Source organism: Lathamus discolor, chromosome 3, assembly GCF_037157495.1.
Source record: "Lathamus discolor isolate bLatDis1 chromosome 3, bLatDis1.hap1, whole genome shotgun sequence".
Classification (NCBI taxonomy): Eukaryota; Metazoa; Chordata; class Aves; order Psittaciformes; family Psittacidae; genus Lathamus; species Lathamus discolor.
In genome coordinates, this window is record NC_088886.1 from 12,532,688 (window position 1) to 12,555,184 (window position 22,497).

Below are 22,497 nucleotides of genomic sequence, written 5' to 3' on the forward strand. Positions count from 1 at the left end.
AGAGCGATTACACGAAGTGGCTGCAATGCTGGTGGTTTATTCCTGCCCCTACTGCAAAGAAGCCTCTTCCTGCCCTCAAATGCTGGATGCGCTTTGGCTGCGCTGGCAAGATGCTCACTGCCCCTCCTCACCGCTTTGACCCTCTTTTCCCATGCACACCAGGTTACTGCCTCATTTCCTATTCCTGTAAGCAGGATTGTTCATGTTGACAAACCTCCTGTCCCAAGTCCTGAAGCTGCACCTCAGTATCACAAGCTGAAGGCTCCAGCTCTTGTGAATCTGCACCTCTAGACAGCGACGGAGCAGCCTGGTGCATTTAATGCCACCTCCACTTTCTTGTGCCCCTACATTGCTTGCATTGAGCTTCCACTTGTGCAAACAAACGGGCTGCTTGTTTAAGCCAGAGTAATGAACTTCTCGGAGTTCCAACAGGAATGCCTCAGGAAGCTGCAGAGCCCTTCTTGTTCTTTGGGGATCAGGCTGGGATTTCATTCGCTTTGGGTCTCCCTCTGAGTAGTGGGTGTTTATTCTTTTCAGCAGTGAGAGGAGCAGCAGGAAGAGAGCCGCTCTGCAAGCACATGCACTGGTACGGCTGTCCACCCCAGAGAGGTGGCAGTGAGTCTGATCATTTGGTCACAGTTGTTAGATCAAAATTTATCATCAGTTAAAGCCACCTTTCAAGGTTATGCAAATGCAGCAGCACCAAACCACCTGGCCCTTTTTTCTTGATGATTCCATAAGGAAGCACAAAACATCCTCTGTCCCTTCAAGAGAAGCTGAGTATTTTAAGACTAAGAAAACGTTTCAGAGACTAAGCCAGGCAGAAAGTAAGTTCCTCATCTGCAATCAATTACAACCTGAGGGAATGCCTCAGCTTCAGACCACATTAGTCTTATCAAGTATATTGCAGTATCTTAAAATACAGGAAGATTAAATCAGAGCGAGTCAATGAGGAATGCATTCAGGAAAAGCAGCAAGTTGTAAAGTGGGAGGTTTCTCAGTTCCATCACCCCCCCCCCCCCGCCTGTATTTCTGCAAGTCAGCAGCATTTCTCCCCCAAAACCTGCACAGAAACCGCGGCAGCAGCAAGAAGCGCTACTTCCCTGGTGTGTTTCCAGTCTCCACCAGCACTAATTTGTCTCTGACTTTAACCCTCACTGCCTTGTCTCCAGAGCTGCTTATTCTTCACAATTCTGCCTAGTCCATGCCCTTGCTCTGGTCCTGCCATGGTGACCACACTCACTGGGTGTTTCATGGCCACCCCTGAGCTGCAGCTTCATCTCCCTGTGCACATCTCCTTGTTCAGGACCTGTTGCCCCCTCCTCTCTCAGTCCATCTGCCGGGACATGGCAGCATCCCGCAGACTGCCCTGTCCCACCTGCATCCCCTAGGAAATAACACTGAAACAAAAGGGAGGGCTGTGCACCCTCATCTTTTTGTGTTCAAGAGATTGACTCACAGCTCCTTTATGCTCAGTTAGCCTTAGACCAACTTGAAATTTTAAACAGCTCTTAGCTCCTGCTTATTCTTAATACATAGAGAGACAGTAACCCTATCTCTTCATTTTACCAAGCTAAACAAGCCACGTCTTCTTCCTTCTAGTAAAACGGGCTGTTTATTTCCCCTATAAAAACTGGGAAATTTCCCAGGAGTGTAGTAGCTCCCTCTGACCCTATTTACTCCAAGTTTACTTTTTGTGAACGAGAAAAAAAGGCTCACCATTGCCTCCTGCAGAGCTAATTCTCTCTCTCGCCAAGAAATCCCTTCTTCTAGTCTTTCCAGATCTGTATTTGCCTTTCTTTTTCCAGAGTAACAGCCTCTCATCCTGAATTACCTTGTGATTTATTTGTACCTATCTAAGCACTTTCCTCCTCTGCCATTGCCAAAGAATGCTCCCCCAGTTTAAAGTCAAAATTTCTGGTACAGCACCAAAGAGCATGACCTTCCATTCATACTCTTAGGTTTCACGCCACCCAGTTTACTCCTGTTCTCAAGGTGCTCACAGTGTTCCTGGATGGTATTTTGATCCTCCCTTGTATTGACCACACCTGGTTTTGCCTCATCACAAATTCCCCTTGCACACCATTGCCTTCTGCGCCAAAAATCAGTAAAGCAAACACTAAACATGACCTCCTGTGGGGGAACTCCCAGCCGTCTATTCAGTGCTGCTCTTTGTGTTCTCCTTTAGAGAGCCTATTCACGTACAGGTGTTGCACCAAACCATAGCTTTTGAAGCTCAACTAACTGTACCTCCCACGGCACGGTACTGCACACTTAACTGAACTTCAGACACACTGGCCTACTACACTTCCTCTGTCCCCAGAATGATTTTTTTAATCAAATCAAGCTATTAAATTCGTTTTTGTAACCTGCCTTTGGTAAATCCATGTTGTGTTTGCTTTCAGGATTTAATTATTCTTTCATTTCAACTCTGCTCTCAAGTTCTGAATAGTACCTCTAGGGTCAGATGAAGAGGTCTGAATTTGACAGGATTATTTTCCTTGCCTCACTCCCATTCCCCCCCACCCCCCAAAGGAAAAAAAAGAAAGGAAAAAGGTATTACGTTCACTACAACCTAATCCTGGGGAACCACGCGTAACCTGATAGATTTATTGAGGACCTTTTCCTCTGGACTTGCAGCTTCATTGGCTCAAGAGCGCAGTGGTTGGAACACAGATCTCTCGAGCTGTCACTCCCAGTGCATTAGCTCCAATGGCTTTTGCCTTTCACTGCTGACCCAGTCATTTTCTGTTTCTGTGAACTTCTCACTGTAAGGCACCCCTTCCCTCATGTTCATCACATCACCCTTATGGAGGTAACATATCAATTCATGGGATTCCCACTTTGGCTGTTTAATCACTATGCCTTCTGCTTCCTCCACCTCCCTGGATGCCAAGCCCTGGTAATTCTTTCCTTGTTTCCACATTATTTATTTGGCAGTGGGACTGTCCAGTGTTTGTTTATTTTCTTTTGCAAGATCCATTTCAACTTGACTTTTCCCAGAATCATAGAAAAATGGTTTGGTTTGGAAAGGACCTTAGGATAATCTAGTGTCCACCTTGGGGAGGGACACCTCACACTAAACCATGTCACCCAAGACTCTGTTCAAGCTGGCCTTGAACACCTCCAGGGATGGAGCATTCACAACTTCCCCGGGCAACCCATTCCAGTGCCTCACCACCCTCACAGTAAAGAACTTCCTCCTTATATCTAACCTGAACCTCCCCTATTTAAGTTTTAACCCGTGACCCCTTGTCTTATCACTACAGTCCCTAATGAAGAGTCCCTCCCCAGCATCCCTATAGGCCCCCTTCAGGTACTGGAAGGCTGTTATGAGGTCTCCACGCAGCCTTCTCTTCTCCAGGCTGAACAGCCCCAATTTTGTCAGCCTGTCTTCATATGGGTGGTGCTCCAGCCCCTGATCACCCCCACTTTTTGTCCTCCTCCTCTTGTTTGGCCTCCCACCCCTTTTCAGCCTCCCACCATTTTTCAGCCTCTAATTTCTTCTTGGACTTTTGCCAGTTTTCACTTTATCTCAGTCTTTTCCAGCCATCAGTGTGAAGTCTCCTAATGCTCTCCCCCACTCCCCTGTTAACATCTAACACCGCTCTGAAGCAGTTATTTATGAAGTTGTGTCTACAGCCTTTTTCTGCAGTGCCCCCCTTGCTACAAACACAAATTGCAAATAATTTCCGCACTTTTCACAAAAATTGATTTCAAGTCCACAGGGAGTCCATGAGCTCTTCAGTGCAATTGCTTTTGGTAGCCCACTCTCTCAGGCTACGTCTAGAGCCAGAGAGGTCAGACACAGCCCCCCCAGTTCCACTAAGCACCCCTCCAGTACTGCTGAGTGCCACCCTGCAGTCTAGATACATTCCCACTTATCAATATCCCTCCCTTTGGAAGCAGTATCAGAGTTATAATATGCCTTCTCTTGCCTTTCCATTTAATTTAACCATGAAGCCACTTGATCAAAGGCTACTTCCTAAAATGTCCCTCTACAAGGCATGCCTGCTAAAAATGGCTCTGAAAGGCCATCAGCTCTTCTTGCACCCTCAGCACTGGTGAAAAGAGCTACTGCATCTGGGAATACCCAGGCTCTTCTCTTGACAATAGCACTGGCTCCTACTGGACATCCAAGACAGTGCAACTTTTGTGGTACCAACCGCCCTTACAGAAGTCTGTGTTCAATGCTGGGTTCAGCAGCTGGCCTCTGACATACCCCTCTAGATCTTTTACTGTCTTTTCCTACAGAGATCTTGTCCAAATCTTAATTCTGCTTTTGTCCATCCTACAGCCTCACCTTCCTTGCTGTTATTAGTGCACAGGGATATTCCACGACTGTCACCGTACTTCTGTCCTACTGAACGAGGCAATACCTGTATTCCATCAATCTTTCCCAGATTTCTATTACATAGAAACACAGTCCTTATGCACAGGAACAGCATGTGAGGCCTCTGTTCAGCCAAAACGCTGTCAAACAGGTGGCTTTTAAACAAAGACAAAAATGTATAAACCTCATCAGTCATCACTGCCGACCCCAAAAAAAGGCACTGCCCTTTCAGAGGTACCCCTGCCCCAGCCCCTAACCTCCCCCTCCAAAGCTGACCTCCATTTCAGTCTGCACCATTCCTTGTACTCCAATCGCAATTCATCAGCCAGGCTCGAATAGCTGTGTTTTCAGTCTATAAATCACCAGGCTAGACATCTGCCCGGCTTTCAAAGGAGTTTTGTTCTTCTTGCTGGCTACCGCAAACTTTAAGGTACTTGGAGGCCTGAAGCAGCCCAACCACCCCCTCCTAAGCAACTTGTGTTGATTTAAAATGCAAAGGACGGCTTCACAGAGAGAGCCCAGATGATGATAAAGCACTATTGTTTGTGCCTTTATGGGCCGAGGCTCCAAACTTGATGTTTGTGGATTATTCTGAGAGGTAGCTGCTGGCGGGGAGAGACAGAGACAAAGCTGTGTGTCACTGCGTGCTGCAGGCCACCTCCCCTGGCCCTTGTGACAGCCCTTACACAGGCTGAATAAGAAATGTTACAAGATGGTGTCCTCCAGCATCGCACAAAGACCTGCTGGGGAAGTGAAGCCAATGATCAGAAAGAAGCCGTCAAAGGCAATGGCACCACCTCCCCCTCGGGTCAGGCAGCGAGGCACTGAAGTGCGGGGCACAGCTGTATCAAAGGCGCTGACACCTCCAACAGCATCGGCGCCGGCGCTTGATCTGCTTCTACAGTGAAAAGGAGACCAGTCAGCAGCTCCACTGTGTGACACGAGTGCCACACGCGGGGTCTGGATGGATAAGGGTGGCTTTTAACCATGCATCCTCTGCTATTACCAACCACAAGTGCCTGTGGCAGCATGCAGCCAGCTGCGGAGAAGACAGCTCAGGGGTTCCCTGTGTGGTGTCCGAGGTGACTCCTCGCTCACAATCTTGCTCTGGCAAGAAATGACCAGGAGACTGAAGCTCGCCTCCATATCACGACGCCAGGGCAGAGCAAATGGAGGGATGTCAGGAGCTATTCTTGCCTTTCATTCCCATGATTTAACACAGCCTCCTGCTCTCTTAGTTTTATCAACTCCTTATGGATACGTTTTTACTATTCTAAACAGTCACTTTCTTCCCATCCTGAAAAATCTCTGCCTGAAATACTACCCTGTTTTGACACTATCAGTGAAGGTGTATTGTAATCCTTATGGGCAGATTCATTCATATTTTTTTATCCAGAAAAGCCTTTATTTTAAAATGACTCTCTTATTCCTCACCCCCATTTCCATGTTTTCTTTGCTATTTTCCCAGTGGATCTGACACTTCTAGATTAATAGAAGACAGTGACCTGTGATAAACCTATACTTTTATGGAGTGCTTGGGCAGGAAGCATTACAGGACCTGAGCAAGAAATAAAAAATACAATAAACTATATCAAAATTCAGCTTCAGTGGACTCATTGCCACGAAAACAGAAACAAGTGAGCAGACACCTTGGCAAGGACTCAGTCATTTTCTGTACAGCATTCGTGGAAGCAGCCAAGGGTGGAAAGCTGTTGCAAAGTTATTTGGAATAGGGAAAATGGTAACTGAAGGGAGATGACACATCTGACATTCTGCATTCTGAAAAATCACCTGTGAGAGTGTACACTGGATCTATTGGGCAGCAGTCTCTCAGGAACAGACTAGAGAACAGCAAGCTGTCTTCACACCACCTAGAAAACCTCTGCTGAAGTGCAGGCCAGGGACTCTGCACCCCTGGCATTGATGGGGACAAGAGGAGAGATGAGGGAAGAAGGTGCTGGGCAGCAGAGCTGGGATCCAGGGGCGGCTCTGCACTGCAAGCATTAATTTTCCAGCTCACAACCTGAAACTGAAAGCACCGCACCAGTGTGCTTCCAGCTCTCTGGAGCACACTTAAGAACAGAAAACGGTCTTCTCCAGCAGGTCTGCTTGGACGTACCCTGGCTGGAGTACCCCCATATACCTAGGACAGGGGGTAAGGAAGCCATCCAGGACTACACTGGAGAAACTTAGTCTCATGAGCATTCAGAAGCACAGAACAATCCATAGGAATTTTGCAGCCGTGTCACTGACCAGAGTCCGAAGACTATACACTTCCCCTTGACTGGTAATACTGATGAAACTTCAGAGCATCTGCCTCCTCGCATAGCCCTTACCTCTGCCCAGCCCTTGGGAGTTGGAGATGCTGGAAGAGGCAGTGGAGGTAGCTGCCTGCTGTGCAATAGCAGCACAATCTTGGACCTTGAAGGCTTTTATCCCCGCGGGGAAAGCAAAGACTAAGCAAAACTGTACACTGGGGCTGCCTGCTTCTCCTCTTGGAAATTCAGCCGCAAGTCCCACAGAGCAACAGGAAAAATCACATTCATTTCCACAGAGATTTTATCACCTCAGTCTTGGCATGGGAGAGGCATCTCCGCCCAGCTGTGAGCAAGCGAGCACATTTTGCTGGCTTTTTTTATGTAATCAGAACAAATTCCTCAGATATGAGTCACAGGGTTTCAGGGGTGTCCAGAGAGATGTCAAGCAGGACTCGAGTGTAAATCCGTGACACACCTTGCTGAGAGGACGCACGCTCACTAGGAGGCCTGTTCGCCTTGAGGACAGCAGGGAAGGTAAGGGGCTCAACGGACGCTCCCAGAGAGACTTCCACGAGCCAGACACACACATGTGGTACCTCCAGACCCAGGACACTGCTGGAGTGTACATTTCCTCTGTAAAGACAGAGATGGTTTCAGGGTGGAGCTTCCCTGCAGCTGCTCTCCAGGCTTAAACACTGAAGATTCTTGGTCCTTCAGGCTGGGAATGACCTGGCAGTAAGGGAAAAGATCTGAACTTCAGAAACAGAGGTTCTGCCCCACCAAAGCCTCGTCAAACTGTGGGTGTTCCTGCCTGGGATGTTCATCATGGTGAACTGCTGAATCCCATGGCAGTTGTTTCACGGCTTTGATGTTGCTATGTTAAGCATACCTGTTCTGTTCCCCTGCCCAGGATTCAGTACTTGAGCCTTCATGGGTCTGCAGGCCAGACAGAGGATAAAGAAGATACTAGAATAATTTCAAAGCATAGCCTGCTTTAGGAGCTCCTTTAGAGGTGGAAAGTCGACGATCAGGAGGGAGGACACAATCCCGGAGGTCCAAAGTAACACTGAGGAAAATGCTGTGGATGCTCTTGGGCCTTTGGGCATCAGAGCAGATGGAATAGACAAAAACCTTGGCAGAATTTGGCTCTGGGTCAGTCTCCTTTCAGCAATAGCAAGAGCAAGTTTTGGCACAAGTTACCAACGCAGGCCAGCCTTCTCATTTGCAAACCATGCACAGGTCTCTTGAAGAGAAGGGTGTGCAGGGTGCTTCCAGTCTAGAGTAGGGCAAATCTCCATTTGTGTGTTCTTTGAGAGCAACTGCACAAAACTATTATGCCCTTCACCTTTCAAATTTACCCTCAGGTGACTAACAATTATCAGCTACCATTAATATTAAATGGGAGAGAAAGAAATGCAATCCTCTCTCTGCTCTTCACATTCCACAATATCACAAACAATTTGTCATATTGGGAGGGGCAGAGGCAGGAGGAGCTTTAATTATTGATACGTGGGAACAGATGGCTTTTCTTGTACTGGGACAGCGAAATGTAAGAGGAGCCTGTGGGTGAGGATGTGAGGATTAGATGGGCAGACACATATCACATAACCAGCCTTCAAGTGGAAGAGGAACCTTCCTCCTAGAACCAGCTATGCTGGCCTGCAAAGCTCTCATCAACAGCCCCAGCTGCAGAAACAGACCCACTGACATCTGAATTAGTAAGGCTTCACCAGAACCTTTCAACACCCCCTCACCTCCATATAGAACATGCTGAACATGATGACCGACAGCTTCCAGACAGCAGAGGCCTGACAAACCAGGCACCAACTGGTCTCTCTACTGGTTGCATTTCACATGTTCACCTTCATTTACTGCCCTGTGCCATTCAAGATTTATTCCTGAAACCACATATGGTGTCCAAGAGTGACTCCCTCATTTATTCTGCTGGTTTGTGCATCCCACTCAGGGTGCTGCCCTCCAGAGTCAAAGATCCAAGTGATGTGGACTGGCGACTTCAGCCACAGACTCTGTCATCCAATTCTTTTTGCCAACTTTTCCTATTGATTCATGTAAGCATCAAGAGCAGTAAGACTTCATTCTTGTCAACTCCTGCTTAGGTGTCCTTGAGTTCAGAGACACCTACTAGGTTGCAAAACAGGCTTGTCACAGGACACCTGATGTGAATGTCCCCATGCCCATGAGCAGACATCCTTATGAGACAGGAGGGACAACTAGGCAAGAGTGATTCTTCACCAAAGGCAGCCGATTCACCAGAGTAGATACTGTGGGTTCCACGCAGGCAAAAGCTTTTCCTGAAACTGTCGTGAACAGTCTCTGTACCCACTGCTGGAGCCAGGCATCTGCATTCATTTTCACCGTGGTGTAGTGGTGTCTTTGCTGGAACCAGCTGTACTGACTCAGTCCTGAGCCTGGGTAGCCCAAGGTTCTGTCTCAGACAGTGGTTATAAGCAAACACCCAGGGAAGAGACAGAACTGGGCAAACAAACGGTGATACCTCCTCCACTACTACAAGAATGACATTCCTCAGCTATTTTCCATCCAGGGATTTCACAAGCCAGACACCACCTCTGTAAGTAGTGTCTCAATTCACTTCTCTCTGGACATACCTCTTAAATCCTGTAAATGGGCACTCACTTTCCCAGCCTGGACTGATTAAATCCACGGTTATTCCACAGAGCAAGGCAGACTTTCTGGCTACCTCCATAGGCCCAGAAGGTACCTCAGGACAAAAACGTTTGGTCCTTTTTTATATCTGGGACCTCCTCACAGTCTTTTCCCAAAATCAATTTGTTTGGCCTCTGCCGAGAGGTTGTTCCAAAGCCTCATTACTCTGATCATTAGACACCTTCTTCTTATTTCTCAAGGTGACTAATCACTGATTTCTAATTCCTCTCAGTCTGCCTAGGGTCATGCAGCCTACAGCCTGTGAGAGTACTAAGACACGTACAATCTTGTGATGTGGAAAAACACAGCTTCCCAGCTTCTCTCCTGGCTTGGATCAATGGCAAAGCGCTTGAGGTGAATAAATGCAAGGCGAACAACTGCAAGGAGACAGCTACTGACCACGAACAATACAATTTTCACAACGTGGAGTAGGATGGAGAAAGTTTCCCTACCCAGAAGCCAGTGAAGAGGGAGCAGCAATCTTAGAAAGACCTGGGCAACATCCGTGATGGGAAAGAATGAGCTCTATCAATAAACCATCAAACTTTCCCACTGTAGAAGCTTTGACCAGTGTCCAAGTTTGCTCTAGTTTGGTACAGGAAATGAACAGACCTGAAAGAGCATCTTTGTATTGCTGCATTATACCAACGTGCCTCTAAAAATGCTGTTCATCTTACTGTGATAGCACCAGAAAATCTTTCTAATGTCGAGCTGGCATTAAAGAGCAGCCTCCTCAGAGCAGTGATGTGTTTACACTAGCTAACTACTGCTGAAGAGTCAGCTGAGAGCTAACATGCACGGGCTAATCTCACCTCCTCCACATTTCACAGGGGCTGAGGGGATCATCTAGTGAAAGAAGCCTATGGATTAGAGAGCAATACAAAGGATCAAAAAGCAGGAGGAGGCCACATCTTTTCATCCCCAGAGCAGAACTGCTCCCTTTCACCCTAACTCAAGTTAACATTTATTTGAAACTTTTCCCTGCTGCTCGAAGAAGGAATCACATATACACATTCCAGAGAACTTTTCCCAGCAGAAACAACCATTTTTAACACACATCACACTTGGGAGAATGTCTAGAATTTTACTGGCAAATGCATGGGTGAAGCTGTGTTTTGACCCATACAGGAAAGCTGGAAGTTGACATCACCATCCAAGTCAGGTTCTGGAGTTGGGGTGGTCGGAAGGCCTGGGACGAAGATGTGCTCAGCAGGAGCTCCCTACCTCTTTGATGGCAGACATCTTGATGTTCTCATAGTAGTGCAGCGGTGCATTGGGTGAACTCATGTCATAGCCAAACCCAGCTACCGCCACCTCATCACAGTTGTGGAGCGCCATGGTTATTGCTACGCTTCCCAAGGTAGGAATGTTCTGAGAGGAGAGAAAGCAGGAATGGAAGTCATTAGCAGGTTGCCATTTCTAGAATCAAAGATTTCCTCTTATTGACTCTGCTCACAGGGACACTGCTGCTACTACGCAGAAAATCGGGAGCAGGCTATTTGGCTATATCTGCACATCAACTGCCCAACGCCAGCTTGCATGGTCAATAGTCTCCCACAATGGGTAAAGAAAATCATATTAACCAGCTTATTGCAAAACATCTAGTACAAAAGCAGCAGCTCTTGCTTGGGGCTCTATGACCTGACTCTCCAGGGGAGTATTGCAGGGCAGAGGGATTAATGTAAACAGTCAGACTCGCCTTCTACAACTTTGCTATTCTGAGAATGGGGCAGCAGATGAGCTGGAGGATGAATCACAGTGGATACGTTAGTTTTCTGAAGTCAAAACAGAGGTAGATACTAGATTACAATACGATGCGCATCACTGGCTTCCAGCTAGGCCAGGGAGGAATACTTATCCCAAATGGACCACCACACAGGAGCAAAAGTGAGGAACAGTACAAACTCTCTATTTTACTTATAGCAAAAGCAGCTTAAGGAGGCTGTTACACAGCTCTGGGAGATGGGGAGGAGTCAGCAGTGTGCACTGAGACCCCTTCCTTTGCTCAGGGGCACACCAAAGGCAAAGGGCACTCTGGCCTGTGCCATAGAATCGTAGAATCATAGAATAGTTAGGGTTGGAAAGGACCTCAAGATCATCCAGTTCCAACCCCCCTGCCATGGGCAGGGACACCTCACACTAAACCATCTCACCCAAGGCTTCATCCAACCTGGCCTTGAACACTGCCAGGGATGGAGCACTCACAACACCCCTGGGCAACCCATTCCAGTGCCTCACCACCCTAACAGGAAAGAATTTCCTCCTTATATCCAATCTAAACTTCCCCTGCTTAAGTTTTAACCCGTTACCCCTAGTCCTGGCACTACAGTCCCTGACGAAGAGTCCCTCCCCAGCATCCCTATAGGCCCCCTTCAGGTACTGGAAGGCTGCTATGAGGTCTCCACACATCCTTCTCTTCTCCAGGCTCAACAGCCCCCAACTTCCTCAGCCTGTCTTCATATGGGAGGTGCTCCAGTCCCCTGATCATCCTTGTGGCCCTCCTCTGGACTTGTTCCAACAGTTCCATGTCCTTTTTATGTTGAGGACACCAGAACTGCACACAATACTCCAGGTGAGGTCTCACGAGAGCAGAGTAGAGGGGCAGGATCACCTCCTTTGACCTGCTGGTCATGCTCCTTTTGATGCAGCCCAGGATACGGTTGGCTTTCTGGGCTGCGAGCGCACACTGCAGCCGGCTCATGTTCATTTTCTCATCGACCAACACCCCCAAGTCCTTCTCTGCAGGGCCGCTCTGAATCTCTTCTCTGCCCAATCTGTAGCTGTGCCTGGGATTGCTCCGAACCAGGTGTAGGACCTTGCACTTGTTATGGTTGAACTTCATGAGGTTGGCATCAGCCCACCTCACAAGTGTGTCAAGGTCCCTCTGGATGGCATCCCTTCCCTCCAGCGTATCAACCGCACCACACAGCTTGGTGTCATCAGCAAACTTGCTGAGGGCGCACTCAATCCCACTGTCCATGTCAGTGATGAAGATGTTAAACAAGACCGGTCCCAACACCGATCCCTGAGGGACAGCACTCGTTCCCTGTCTCCAGCTGGACATCGAGCCATTGACCACAACTCTTTGTGTGCGTTCCTTGCCACAGCATATTGGGAAGATGAGGAGCAGTGGGAAGCCAGTTGGAGGTGGGTAGTAGCACACTAAGTAGGGACATCCCAAATGTCCTCCCTGTCTACTAAGCTGCCACTTGAACCAAAATCCAGCCTCAGCCCTTCCCATTTCATCTGGCTTCTGCTGAGGCCCTCTAGCAGTGGTGCTGTACGGCTGCAGCTCCTCTTGTGTGCTTAGATGAGCATGACCCCTGTGACAGACGTGTTTCCAATGTAAAACTCCAGTTCACAGACTTTTCTAGCTCCTCTTTAGCCAGATGAATCCAGAGGGAGCTTTATCCCAGGGGCTAAGGAGAGGCTGAGATATCCACCCACATATCTTATCTTCATTTGTAGAGCACCCAACACTGGCTGTTACCAAAAGCATCATGATTTCAGAGGACATGCTCAGACAGTCACCAAGGGTGACAGCCTCTTAGCTGAGATGTAGAAACCAACTGCACACTCACATTTTGCATTTAAAATGGTTTACCCTGAACTAGCGAGCAATGTTATTGCATTTCACCTTGTGTTAGAGCCCAGTCTGTTAGAACATCATGTTTTGAGTTTCTCTGTCTCATTCAAACGAGCTGGCTTTTGGCAACACACTACCTTGCTCACTTATCATTGCCTAACTGTTCCAAGATCAACATTTTCCAAGCAAAGAATGCCACCTATACCCTAGCTGAGAAGTGCAGAGCTGGGAGCAAAACTATTCCGTAACAGTGTACTGGAATCACACTAATCTGAAAACAAATGGGCAACAACTGCTTATGGCTAGATCAGTGAGACAGAAAATTCAAACATTTCAACTGTAACGGTGCACATCTGAAATTAAAAGACCTTAACTACAGCCTCCTGTGTCAGCTCTGGATGTTAGGAAAGACAACAGATTCATTTTGTTCCTGCTGCTTAATTTCAGTTGATACTCAACAGAAACAATATCGGTTTTATTCTGGGCACTAGTTAATTGTTAGTTCACTGGTAGCCATAAAATATCATAAAATAGGGTTAAAAAAAAAAAAAAAAGAAGAAAGTTTATTAGGCAAGGATAAGAAAATTTACCCAAATTTCAAAACATGCCAGAACATCCTGTCTTCCAGGCACGGCAGTTCAAGTTCAGATATTCTCAGCTTTATGTTTTACATAGAAGGTGACATTCACATGTCACTGGAATTGCATCAGCTGGTAAGGGGACATGCCATAAAACCCTTTCCCTCAGCTGAGCTGTAGTTACAGTGTCCAAAACATAGTGAGTAAACGGTTATGTCCTTGAGAATGTGTCGTGTTGTTGGTGGGAATACGACGGTGTTAACGCCACCCACACTTGCACTGGGCCCATTCCCACGGTACAGCTCAAGGGAGACACAGGGTCTTTGCCTGGAGGGAATTTCACTGGCCGAGTTAGCATTTAAGAGCTGACTTTCTAATGTGAATCTTACAAACCACAGAGAATTAATCATACTACCCAACCTTACGGGAGGACTGCCAAACCACCATAACTTTCTTTCAGGCATATCCTTATTTCTGTTTGGAGAATAACAGATTACAGAAATCACAAGTGAACTTTCCTTTGGACACCAAATATCTGCCTGACTTTATTCTAGGCATAATACCTCCAATGGTTTTAAATGGAAAAGTGGGAGACAGTTTTCTCACCTGCTTCTGTTTTTTAGTAGTTCCTGAAATGCAGTATCTCAATAGTGCCTGCTCCTCTCTCAAAAATGATTAAAATACCACAGGCTACCAAAGACTTCCTAACCCTTTGTATTGTAGTAGATGTATCAGGTTTGGCCCCCACAACTATCACAAATGGTGTCCTTAGCAAAATAGTTTAGTGTTGTCCTAAAATCCAGAAACTCATGATCTGATGGCAGGTTTTAATTAAACTATGCCTTAGTTTAATTAAAATTGGTGATGTTGGCACCCTCCAATACTATGGTAGCTACAGCTCAGCATGTGTGTCCCCCTTGAAGACAAGAGATCTGAAGCCATTCACACGTTCACTGTTGAGATGCAGCATCATGTTCCACTGCTGCAGTCAGAACCCTGGGGGCTAGAGAGGACCACCTTGAAAATACTGTAAAATTATTATCCCTGCTATTCACTGAGGGCAGGAACTGTTTAGGGCAGCCCGAGGCTGCTTGCAGAGCCCACCCTTAGTAAATGGTATGGAAAACAGCACCTGCTAAGAGAACGTGTGTACAAACTGTGTGTGTACCCACGTCCACCTGGATCAAACACATGTAACTGGGTATTTGCTCCAGTTAAAGAAGCAGCAATCATCAGACAGATTAAATAGTAACTGAAGGGGAATCAGACAGACTTGAAAAAAAGAAGGAGCCAAGTTGAAAAAAGAGCCAGCTTGAACAGACGTATAAAAGAAGCATGTCTCCTGGTTAATTAAATGTCATTACTGTAAGTCAATACAGTGCTTTGGTCCTGACTTGGTTTAAACTATAGAAACTGAGCCCTTTTCTCCTATGACAGCCTGCTGAGCTTCTGCTACTCCTTTCCTCTGTTGAAAATGAAGCACCACCCTTTCCAGCTTGCAGCATGGGGAAGAAAAGGCCCTGTAGGATCTAAAGAAGTGTCTCTGGTTATGCTGCACAGCAGCCAACTCAGCAGCACTCTCCAGGTCCGGGGGAAAGGGCTGCCCTCTCCTCTAAGAAGTGGCAAATAAGAGGGGAGGTGCATCAGAGAGAGCAAACGGTTATAATTATCCTCTGGCTACATCTACACAGTTTCCAAGCTCTTCTCATTGTACACAGGCATATAAATTAATTTGCGGCTAAGCTCTAATTTGGACCTAATGAAGCATGTATAACCTTCAGGGCAAGGTGGGCGACAGGTCACTCCAAAAGAAATTAAGCATCATGGACATGGCTCTGCCAAACCTGGCTTGCTATGCCCTGCACAATGCGTCAGTGCTATCTCACCACACACACCCTTGCGCCGTGCCCCAAAGACATACCAAAGCAACCACCACACCTCTTGCATTATGAAAATAAAACTCAAACAACTGAGCAGCCCTCTTGTTATTCTAGGCCTTTTTAACCAAAATCCTAACATCTTGCCTCAGGAATCTGGGGTTGGACCAGCTCAGAGCCTGTCTTCCTGAAAATGGCTTTCTGTGTGCCTGGGTATTCCTGTACTCCCAAGCAATGTTGCTTTCAATCACACGGTTGAAGAATGGCAGCCCAGCAGTGGCTATTCAAGAGGCAGAAGCCTCTTGGGATGCCTCTCAGCCTCATAAACACTAGTCAGTGCAGGCCAGGCCACAGAATGGGGCTTTTGGAGTTCCCAGCAGGAATGCTGCTCCGGATGTGGCCATGATGAGCTTCTGACCTTAACCGGTGCCCACCAACCAGGGAGAGTTGGGAATGGCAAGATCCCAGAAAGCACTGGCAATCCTCTCCCCCTGCCAGTTCCCTGACACAAGCCTTGAACTTGTCCTTGCAAGCTCTGTACCCCCTGCTGTGTCTCACAGGTTTCTGTTCCAGCTAGGGGCCATGGTGGGTACCAGGTTCAGCATCCCCTCTCCAGCACTGATAAAGAATTACAAGGGCAACATCCCTGGACAATGTGGCCTGAACTGACAGCCCATGTTTCCCAGCCTGGCCTGCTTGTCTAGGACCAAACATCTGGAAAATGTAATGTCTAATATAATGCTCTCCAGGGATCAGGCCTTTGCCTGGTCCCGTTTGAGAGAGTCCCATCTGAGAGAACACAGCAGACTGACAGATGAGCCAGAGACGACACCAAAAGGCCATGTGACAAACAGAAGCAGCAAACACAGTGGTGGTGAGCAACACATCACTGCAGCAGTGCTGGGTAAAGGCTGCCTGTGCATCCGGAGCATGGCTCCTTCCAGGGGCCTGCTGCCACATGTCCTCCATGGATGAGGTGAGCACATGTGTGGTTGATCCTGGGTGAGAAAAGCATAAAGACGAGAGGCAAACATCTCTGGTCTTGAGCTGCATCAGGGATCGCTGCAAGCTTTGCGTTGGTGCAAACACAGTCAGTCTGCACTACCAGGACAGGGGACCAGAAATGCATTTAGCAGTACAGACAAGACACAGGACAGGCTCTCTACTGCTCCTACACTGTTCTCTGCTGCAAGGGGAAAGATAAAAGGCTTCCCCTCAAGCCACTGCTGTTTCATCTTCCATTGCTCCCCCTGAAGAGGCTTTAAAGACTGACTTCTACTCAGAAAAGAAAAGAAGCCAGTTAGCAGAAATGACTGGCACCACCCCTTCTCTGGACTTAATGGAAGCTGAGCATCACCTTTAAGGCTTGCACTGGAGATCGAGTGTTGGTGACTGAACCAGGGCACCGTAACTACTCTTTGCTTGGTGCATGTGAAAGGTCTTGCTGCTTTTCATTCCATGCCCGGGTCATTCCTGTGTCACTGCCTGCTGGACTGGAAGGAAATGACTGCTGTAAATCTGTTTTTAGAAATATTTGACTCCCTTAATATGTTAAATGAATTCCAGTTATTTATGGGATTTTATTCAGCTCAGGGTCAGATACATTGGATTGTTCAGACTATCCCAACTGTTACCTTTTTCAACAAAAGGGCATTGCTAAAGAATAAGCTCCCTACAAACAATAATGCACCTAGTTTCATTACTGTATTGACTTATTTGAGGGAAAACTGGACAAAAATGCTTACCTGAGAAAAACTGCTGCCCTAGTTTCATCAGTTACAGACCTCATCACCTAAGAGCAATGAAGTCTTGAAACCAAAAGAAATACTGAACAAAACTATAATAGTCATCACATGGTATATACAACAGTCACTGTATTTTGGGTTTGCTCATTTATGTTGGCATAGGAACAACCCAAACCTACTCTTTGCTTCCTTTACCTTTCAAGTTTGGAAATACGGCATAAAAAGCAATTTAGCATCACTTATTTTAGACAGAAAAATGCCTGGCATTCTGCAGAGGTTCCCTGTCACAGGAGGTTACAGCCCACAGTGCAGCTCCCACAGTTACCTCCATCCATACACAAGATCAGCTGCAATACTGGGCTTCAAAAGACAAAGCAGAGCATCTCCAACTCTTTTCCTTCACCTCCACTAGTTACCCCATGTAGAATATCTTTGACCACATCTAACCTGATGTGCTAGCTGATTCACCTTTGTTTGCTGTAGAGCAGATTCCTGTGCAATGTGGGGAGTATTTCTTAGGGACCTAACAACAGAGGGCAAGCAAGGGCATGACTTTACTACATGCTAGCTGCTCTGTGGCAACCACATGATGCTTCACCCCATGCTAAATGGGAGTTCATGGCCTACTCTTTCATTGAAGAGTAAACTCCCTTCAGCTACTTTGCATTTATCACATGCAGAAGCACCTGGTTGAGCATTCACCAAGAAGCAGCTGGTGTACATCTAACGGCTACCCTATAATAGCTTGTCTGATTGTCCATTCCCCAGCAGATCATGGACTGATCACACTGCAGTGGTAAAGGATTGGACAGTGCAGCCCATGAAGCAGATGTACTGTCTTGCAAACCCAAAGCTTAACAGTGACACTAGTCTCTATATTTAACTGACTGCAGCTGCAGTGGCCCTTTACACATCCCTCTGCCTGCCTTAGAAGATGCTGTCAGAGTCCAAAAAAAAGGACAAGCATGCAACTGGGAAGGATGGAGTGGCAGACTGCTCTGCTCCTGCCATCCCTACTTCTTTTCTGCTCCATAAAGATCCAACAGGTCCCAAGACATGGTCTTCATAACAGTCCAGCAGCAACAACCCAGGAGACAAAGCTTGCTGACACCATGGCCACCCAGTACTAACAAGATAAAGGGTCATTATGACCAGCCAGTGGAGCTGAAAAACTCCCTCAGGAGCAAAAGGTCACCAGCAGCATCTCCAGAAAGGCTGTCTGCCCACATGTAACAGCAAAAAGAAGCCATGGGGAAGGACATGCTAACACTCCAGCATCAGAGGTTAATCCCAGAGTGTATGAGTGCTGTCAGCGCTCTATAGAGGTGCTGCTAATCCATGGCCAGGTGCCTGATGCAGCCTGCTAACACCTCTTGCATATGGCTCCTCCTTCATCAAGTTGGTGCTGAGGCTGGGTGAGCTCCAGAGAAGGACATTTTATCTCTTTATTAAGGGGTCTATAGATTCAGCCATTCCCAGTACACAAACAAATCAAAGGCTTGCAGCTTTGGGCAGCAGAGCTTCATCTCATAAGAAGTTAAATCACAAGCAGTTCCATGGATGCACAGCAGGAAGATAGAAACAAACACCACAGTCTGCACTGGAATTCTCAGAGTCCTGATAATTTGTGTAATCTGAAATGTTCTCCTGGCCACTTCACACTATGCTCAGGGCTCCCAGAGAAGCCAGAAACACACTGCTCCAATGGCTCCAAGTGCGAGGACAGAACTATTTGCTACACAGCAAAAAGCACCACAGCAATAACCACCCCTACTGTTGGACATGCAACAGGCAATGATTCCTTGGAACTGATGTTCATGCTTGTCCCCCAGTAAACTGTCTGCAGTGTGAGGTAGGTTATTGCATGCCTGAATTACAAGCTGCAATACCAGTAATGTCTGGTTTAAAGGCCAAAAGACCCTTATAAAAAGAACTTCCACTATAACATAAATCACATACATACACCTTTGGCTAGTGACACAGCCAAGCCTGCATGCACACCTTAAGAACATTCTTTAATCAAAAAGAGGATCTTTATTAGCTCATTTCTTTCATGATAATTCATCTTCAGGCATTAACATTCAATTTTCCCCAGATATTGCTACTATCCTAAACTAAAGTTTTTCTTTATAATCAGCTTATCCCAAGAAAAGAGCAGTGTAGCAGGAAACAGCTCTCCCTCTTCTTAAGACTACAGTAAACTGACTGAGGAAACTCCTGAAAACTTTACTGGTCCCAGAGGGAACTCACTGTTCATTGTGGGTGACCAGTTTTGCTCCTTGCTCAGACTTCCAGCTACTAATGCCATAAGTGCAATCAAAATGCAGATCTGAGTTGTACCCTCCTAGTATCCTCCAGAACCATCTGGCCCAAATTATACTATCAAAGCAGAGGATGTTACTACATTCACCCTTTATTGAATCCTGGGAAAAACGCTTTGAGATCAGCCTCAAACTATTTTACCAGCTCTCCTCAACCTTGCTGAAAAAGCCCCCAAATTACAAAGTTAATTGGCAGCACATTGTTACCATATGTGGTGTGCAAGAGAAGCACTGAAGTTTATTTAGGCATCAGAACCAAAGACGAGTGGAATATTACTGCTCTTTATGAGGATTTCGTGTTGGCCCTGATTACTAAGGCATCCCCAGCCTTGATCCTCCTGTGTGTAGCCTGCCCAACATACCACAGCACAGAGCAGCACGAAGGCACCAATCTGCCCCATCCTGGTTCCTCAGGAGAAACTCAGGACACATAATGTTCGCTTTGCTTTTGCTTACTAGACCTCAACATTTTCCTTTTCCATGTTTATAGGCTTCCTTCTGGAGTAAAGCTCTCCAGGCTGTCCCGCATTTCTAAAGCATTACCTTGAACCCAGTCAGCTATGGTCTCTGGCTTCTGGGTCACTCTGTCTCTTGTGGAGCAATTCTCACTCTAGCTGCCTCACTCATCTTGCTGGGCATCTCTCAGATCTTTAATGAGAATTGGATTCTTGGTCTACGTGCTCTGATTTCCACTCTTCCCATTTAAACTCTCAGTGAAAAAAGGTCTGTAGCAAATTTGTATTACCAAGATACAATTCAGACTCCAGTAAAACTTGTTTTTAAACTGATGGAATCCCTGTATTAGTGTCCTTGCACAGACAGCACAGGGTATTCTAACATCCTGGCCCACAGATGCACCTGCAGAGCTCCTGTTGCCCCATCTGAAGGAATGAACTACAATTTACACAATCTGGCAGGGGTCATGGGCAAAGATTGCTTGCCTTAAAGCTCCATAAACTATTTTTAAATGCTCAAATGGGCTTTCATGAAGTGAAACATCAGGTTTCAATTAAGATGCCTTCATTTCCCAATCTGATGTGTGTTAAACAACCTATCAAAACCTCATAAACTTCAGTGCATAGCATTTTCATTTCCGGATTCTCTCTCCTCCTCTCAGTTTAAGTAATATCTTATGTATTAAAATAACGTGTTCAAAAATAAAAACAAATCTGGAGAAAATAAAGGCAAAAGTCCGATGATTTTTGTCCTTTACTGGGGCAGCGCTCCTGATTTTCTGGAAGACAAATTAAGACCACATCTTTCTAAGTGCAAGTTCTGGAGAAGGCAGAGAAGTGAAGTAAGTTACTTTCTACCTCATGGAAGTATTTAGAATAAGAAACCTTCAGAGCACAGAGTAAAAAACCAGTGCTTCCAAAACCCCGTGACATCTTTCATATGTACATATGTAGCAACACATTTCACTTTAGATCCATTCTGTGTGGCTGAATCTGTCTGCACATCTTTTACATAGCATTTTAAGAACTGAATTTCCTATCTCCAGGCACCCACCCATCCGACCTGCACATAACGAACACCTCTAATATTTCTGAAGACTTCACATGAAAAACAAGGCACTATTCTGTCTGGTCCAAATCCCTGCTGCGACATGGCAAATCTCCTGTACTGGTGACAATGGAAGGACAACGCCAGGGGCAGAGCAAGCAGACCTTGTCCAGCAAAAGTGCTTCTCCCTAGGTTTGTCAGCTGTGCTAATGTGCCCAAAAATGTCACGTGTAGTCTCTATCAACAACTATATCACATGTGTACATGAGTAATTTACCCGCCCAAGTAATACTTTCCTTAATGGTTGATATATTAGGTAGAGCAAATATAAATAGGTTCTGAGGACAGCATTGCAGGGTGAGATAATCCAGAAAACCCAGGTCACCACCTACTCCACACTAACACTCCAAAAAGCTGCACTGGGGGTGAGAGATATGAGAATGACCATGAAGGTATTTTTGTTAATAGCCATGACCTAAGACTGTCTTTTGCACTGTTTTCTTTTGTGAGCTTTTGCATCTAAAACTTGTCACTGTAAGATCAGAATTTCTCTCCAAAGGCCTCATAAAACAAACCTTTACACGCTTTTATTATAAGCCTCAGATGCAACTTTACAGTTGCTTTCAAGACACTGCTGAAATATTGATGCTCCAGCACAAAATCCTCAGTGTTCCAGGGAAGGATCTTGCCTTGGCCTGATGGAGGCTGAGCACTGCCACCATAACAGAGCCAAGCTCCTTTCCCTTCAATTCCCATCAGCAGAGGCCCAAAGGAAAAGTACAGTGTAAGACTACTGCTGCTTGGTCTCCCATCCTTCCCCACGGTTTGCTTGCTTTGCTTTATACCTACCCCTCTGCCCATCAGGCCGTTGTTGAAAGGCAATCCGATGAAGCTGAAAGCTGCCTCCTGGATGAAGTAGGGATTCAAGATACGTATCTCATGAGGTTCTCTTGGGACACGGGTTGCCACTGACTTCCAAAAGCCATCAGAGGCACTCTGGTAACAGTAAAAAAAAAGGGAAAAAAATAAAAAAGGAAAGATAAACCAACAAACCAAATTCTATAATTCTGTATTAATTATAAAAATGAAAATGCATTGCTGGCAGCAGTTCCCATTGTCCCTGCTCACTGCCAGAAGCACTCATGAAAAGTTGTAGGGGAGCGGGTGCATCCTGGAGGGTTGACAGCAGCTTGTGCAGATGCACTTGAGCTAGTCTGGATGACGTGTAAGGAAGACAGAGAGTCCTGGGCTTCAGGACTAATAACCCCCTCCCTGGTGCCATCTTTTCACTCTTAATTGGCACTTCAGCTAGTTTGGTTAATGGCTTAAGCATTCCAGCACATGCTGTCATCACTCCCACCTGCCTCCAAGGGGACGTTCCCTTGGATAGCAAATGCTTTCAAGAACATTCAAAGAGCTAAAAATGACCATACAGCTCTACTCATGCTTTCAACTTTATCCTAGATTTATTGTCTTCTGTCAGGTTTCATGTGAACTAAGATGTAAGCTTATAAAGATGACATCTTGTGAAGAGTCATACATGTTCATGGTACAAGGGGAAAGAAAAGTTTTCACCCTGCACACATGGGAGAACACTGGCCTGGAGTACTG

At 46.4% G+C, this 22,497-nt stretch overlaps 1 protein-coding gene across 8 annotated transcripts in view; it reads right to left on the reverse strand.

Annotated features, from left to right (window-relative positions):
* Positions 1-22,497, reverse strand: part of ST3GAL3 (ST3 beta-galactoside alpha-2,3-sialyltransferase 3) — a 197,136-nt gene that overhangs the window by 7,190 nt on the left and 167,449 nt on the right. For 7 of the 8 annotated variants that reach the window (XM_065673551.1, XM_065673557.1, XM_065673553.1 and 4 more), the window contains 2 exons: positions 21,736-21,882; positions 10,501-10,647 (listed from right to left, as the gene is read on the reverse strand). In XM_065673551.1, coding sequence (XP_065529623.1) covers positions 10,501-10,647; positions 21,736-21,882 — 294 coding nt within the window. The remainder of the gene's footprint in view (positions 1-10,500; positions 10,648-21,735; positions 21,883-22,497) is intronic. The other variant, XM_065673556.1, reaches the window with a different exon arrangement.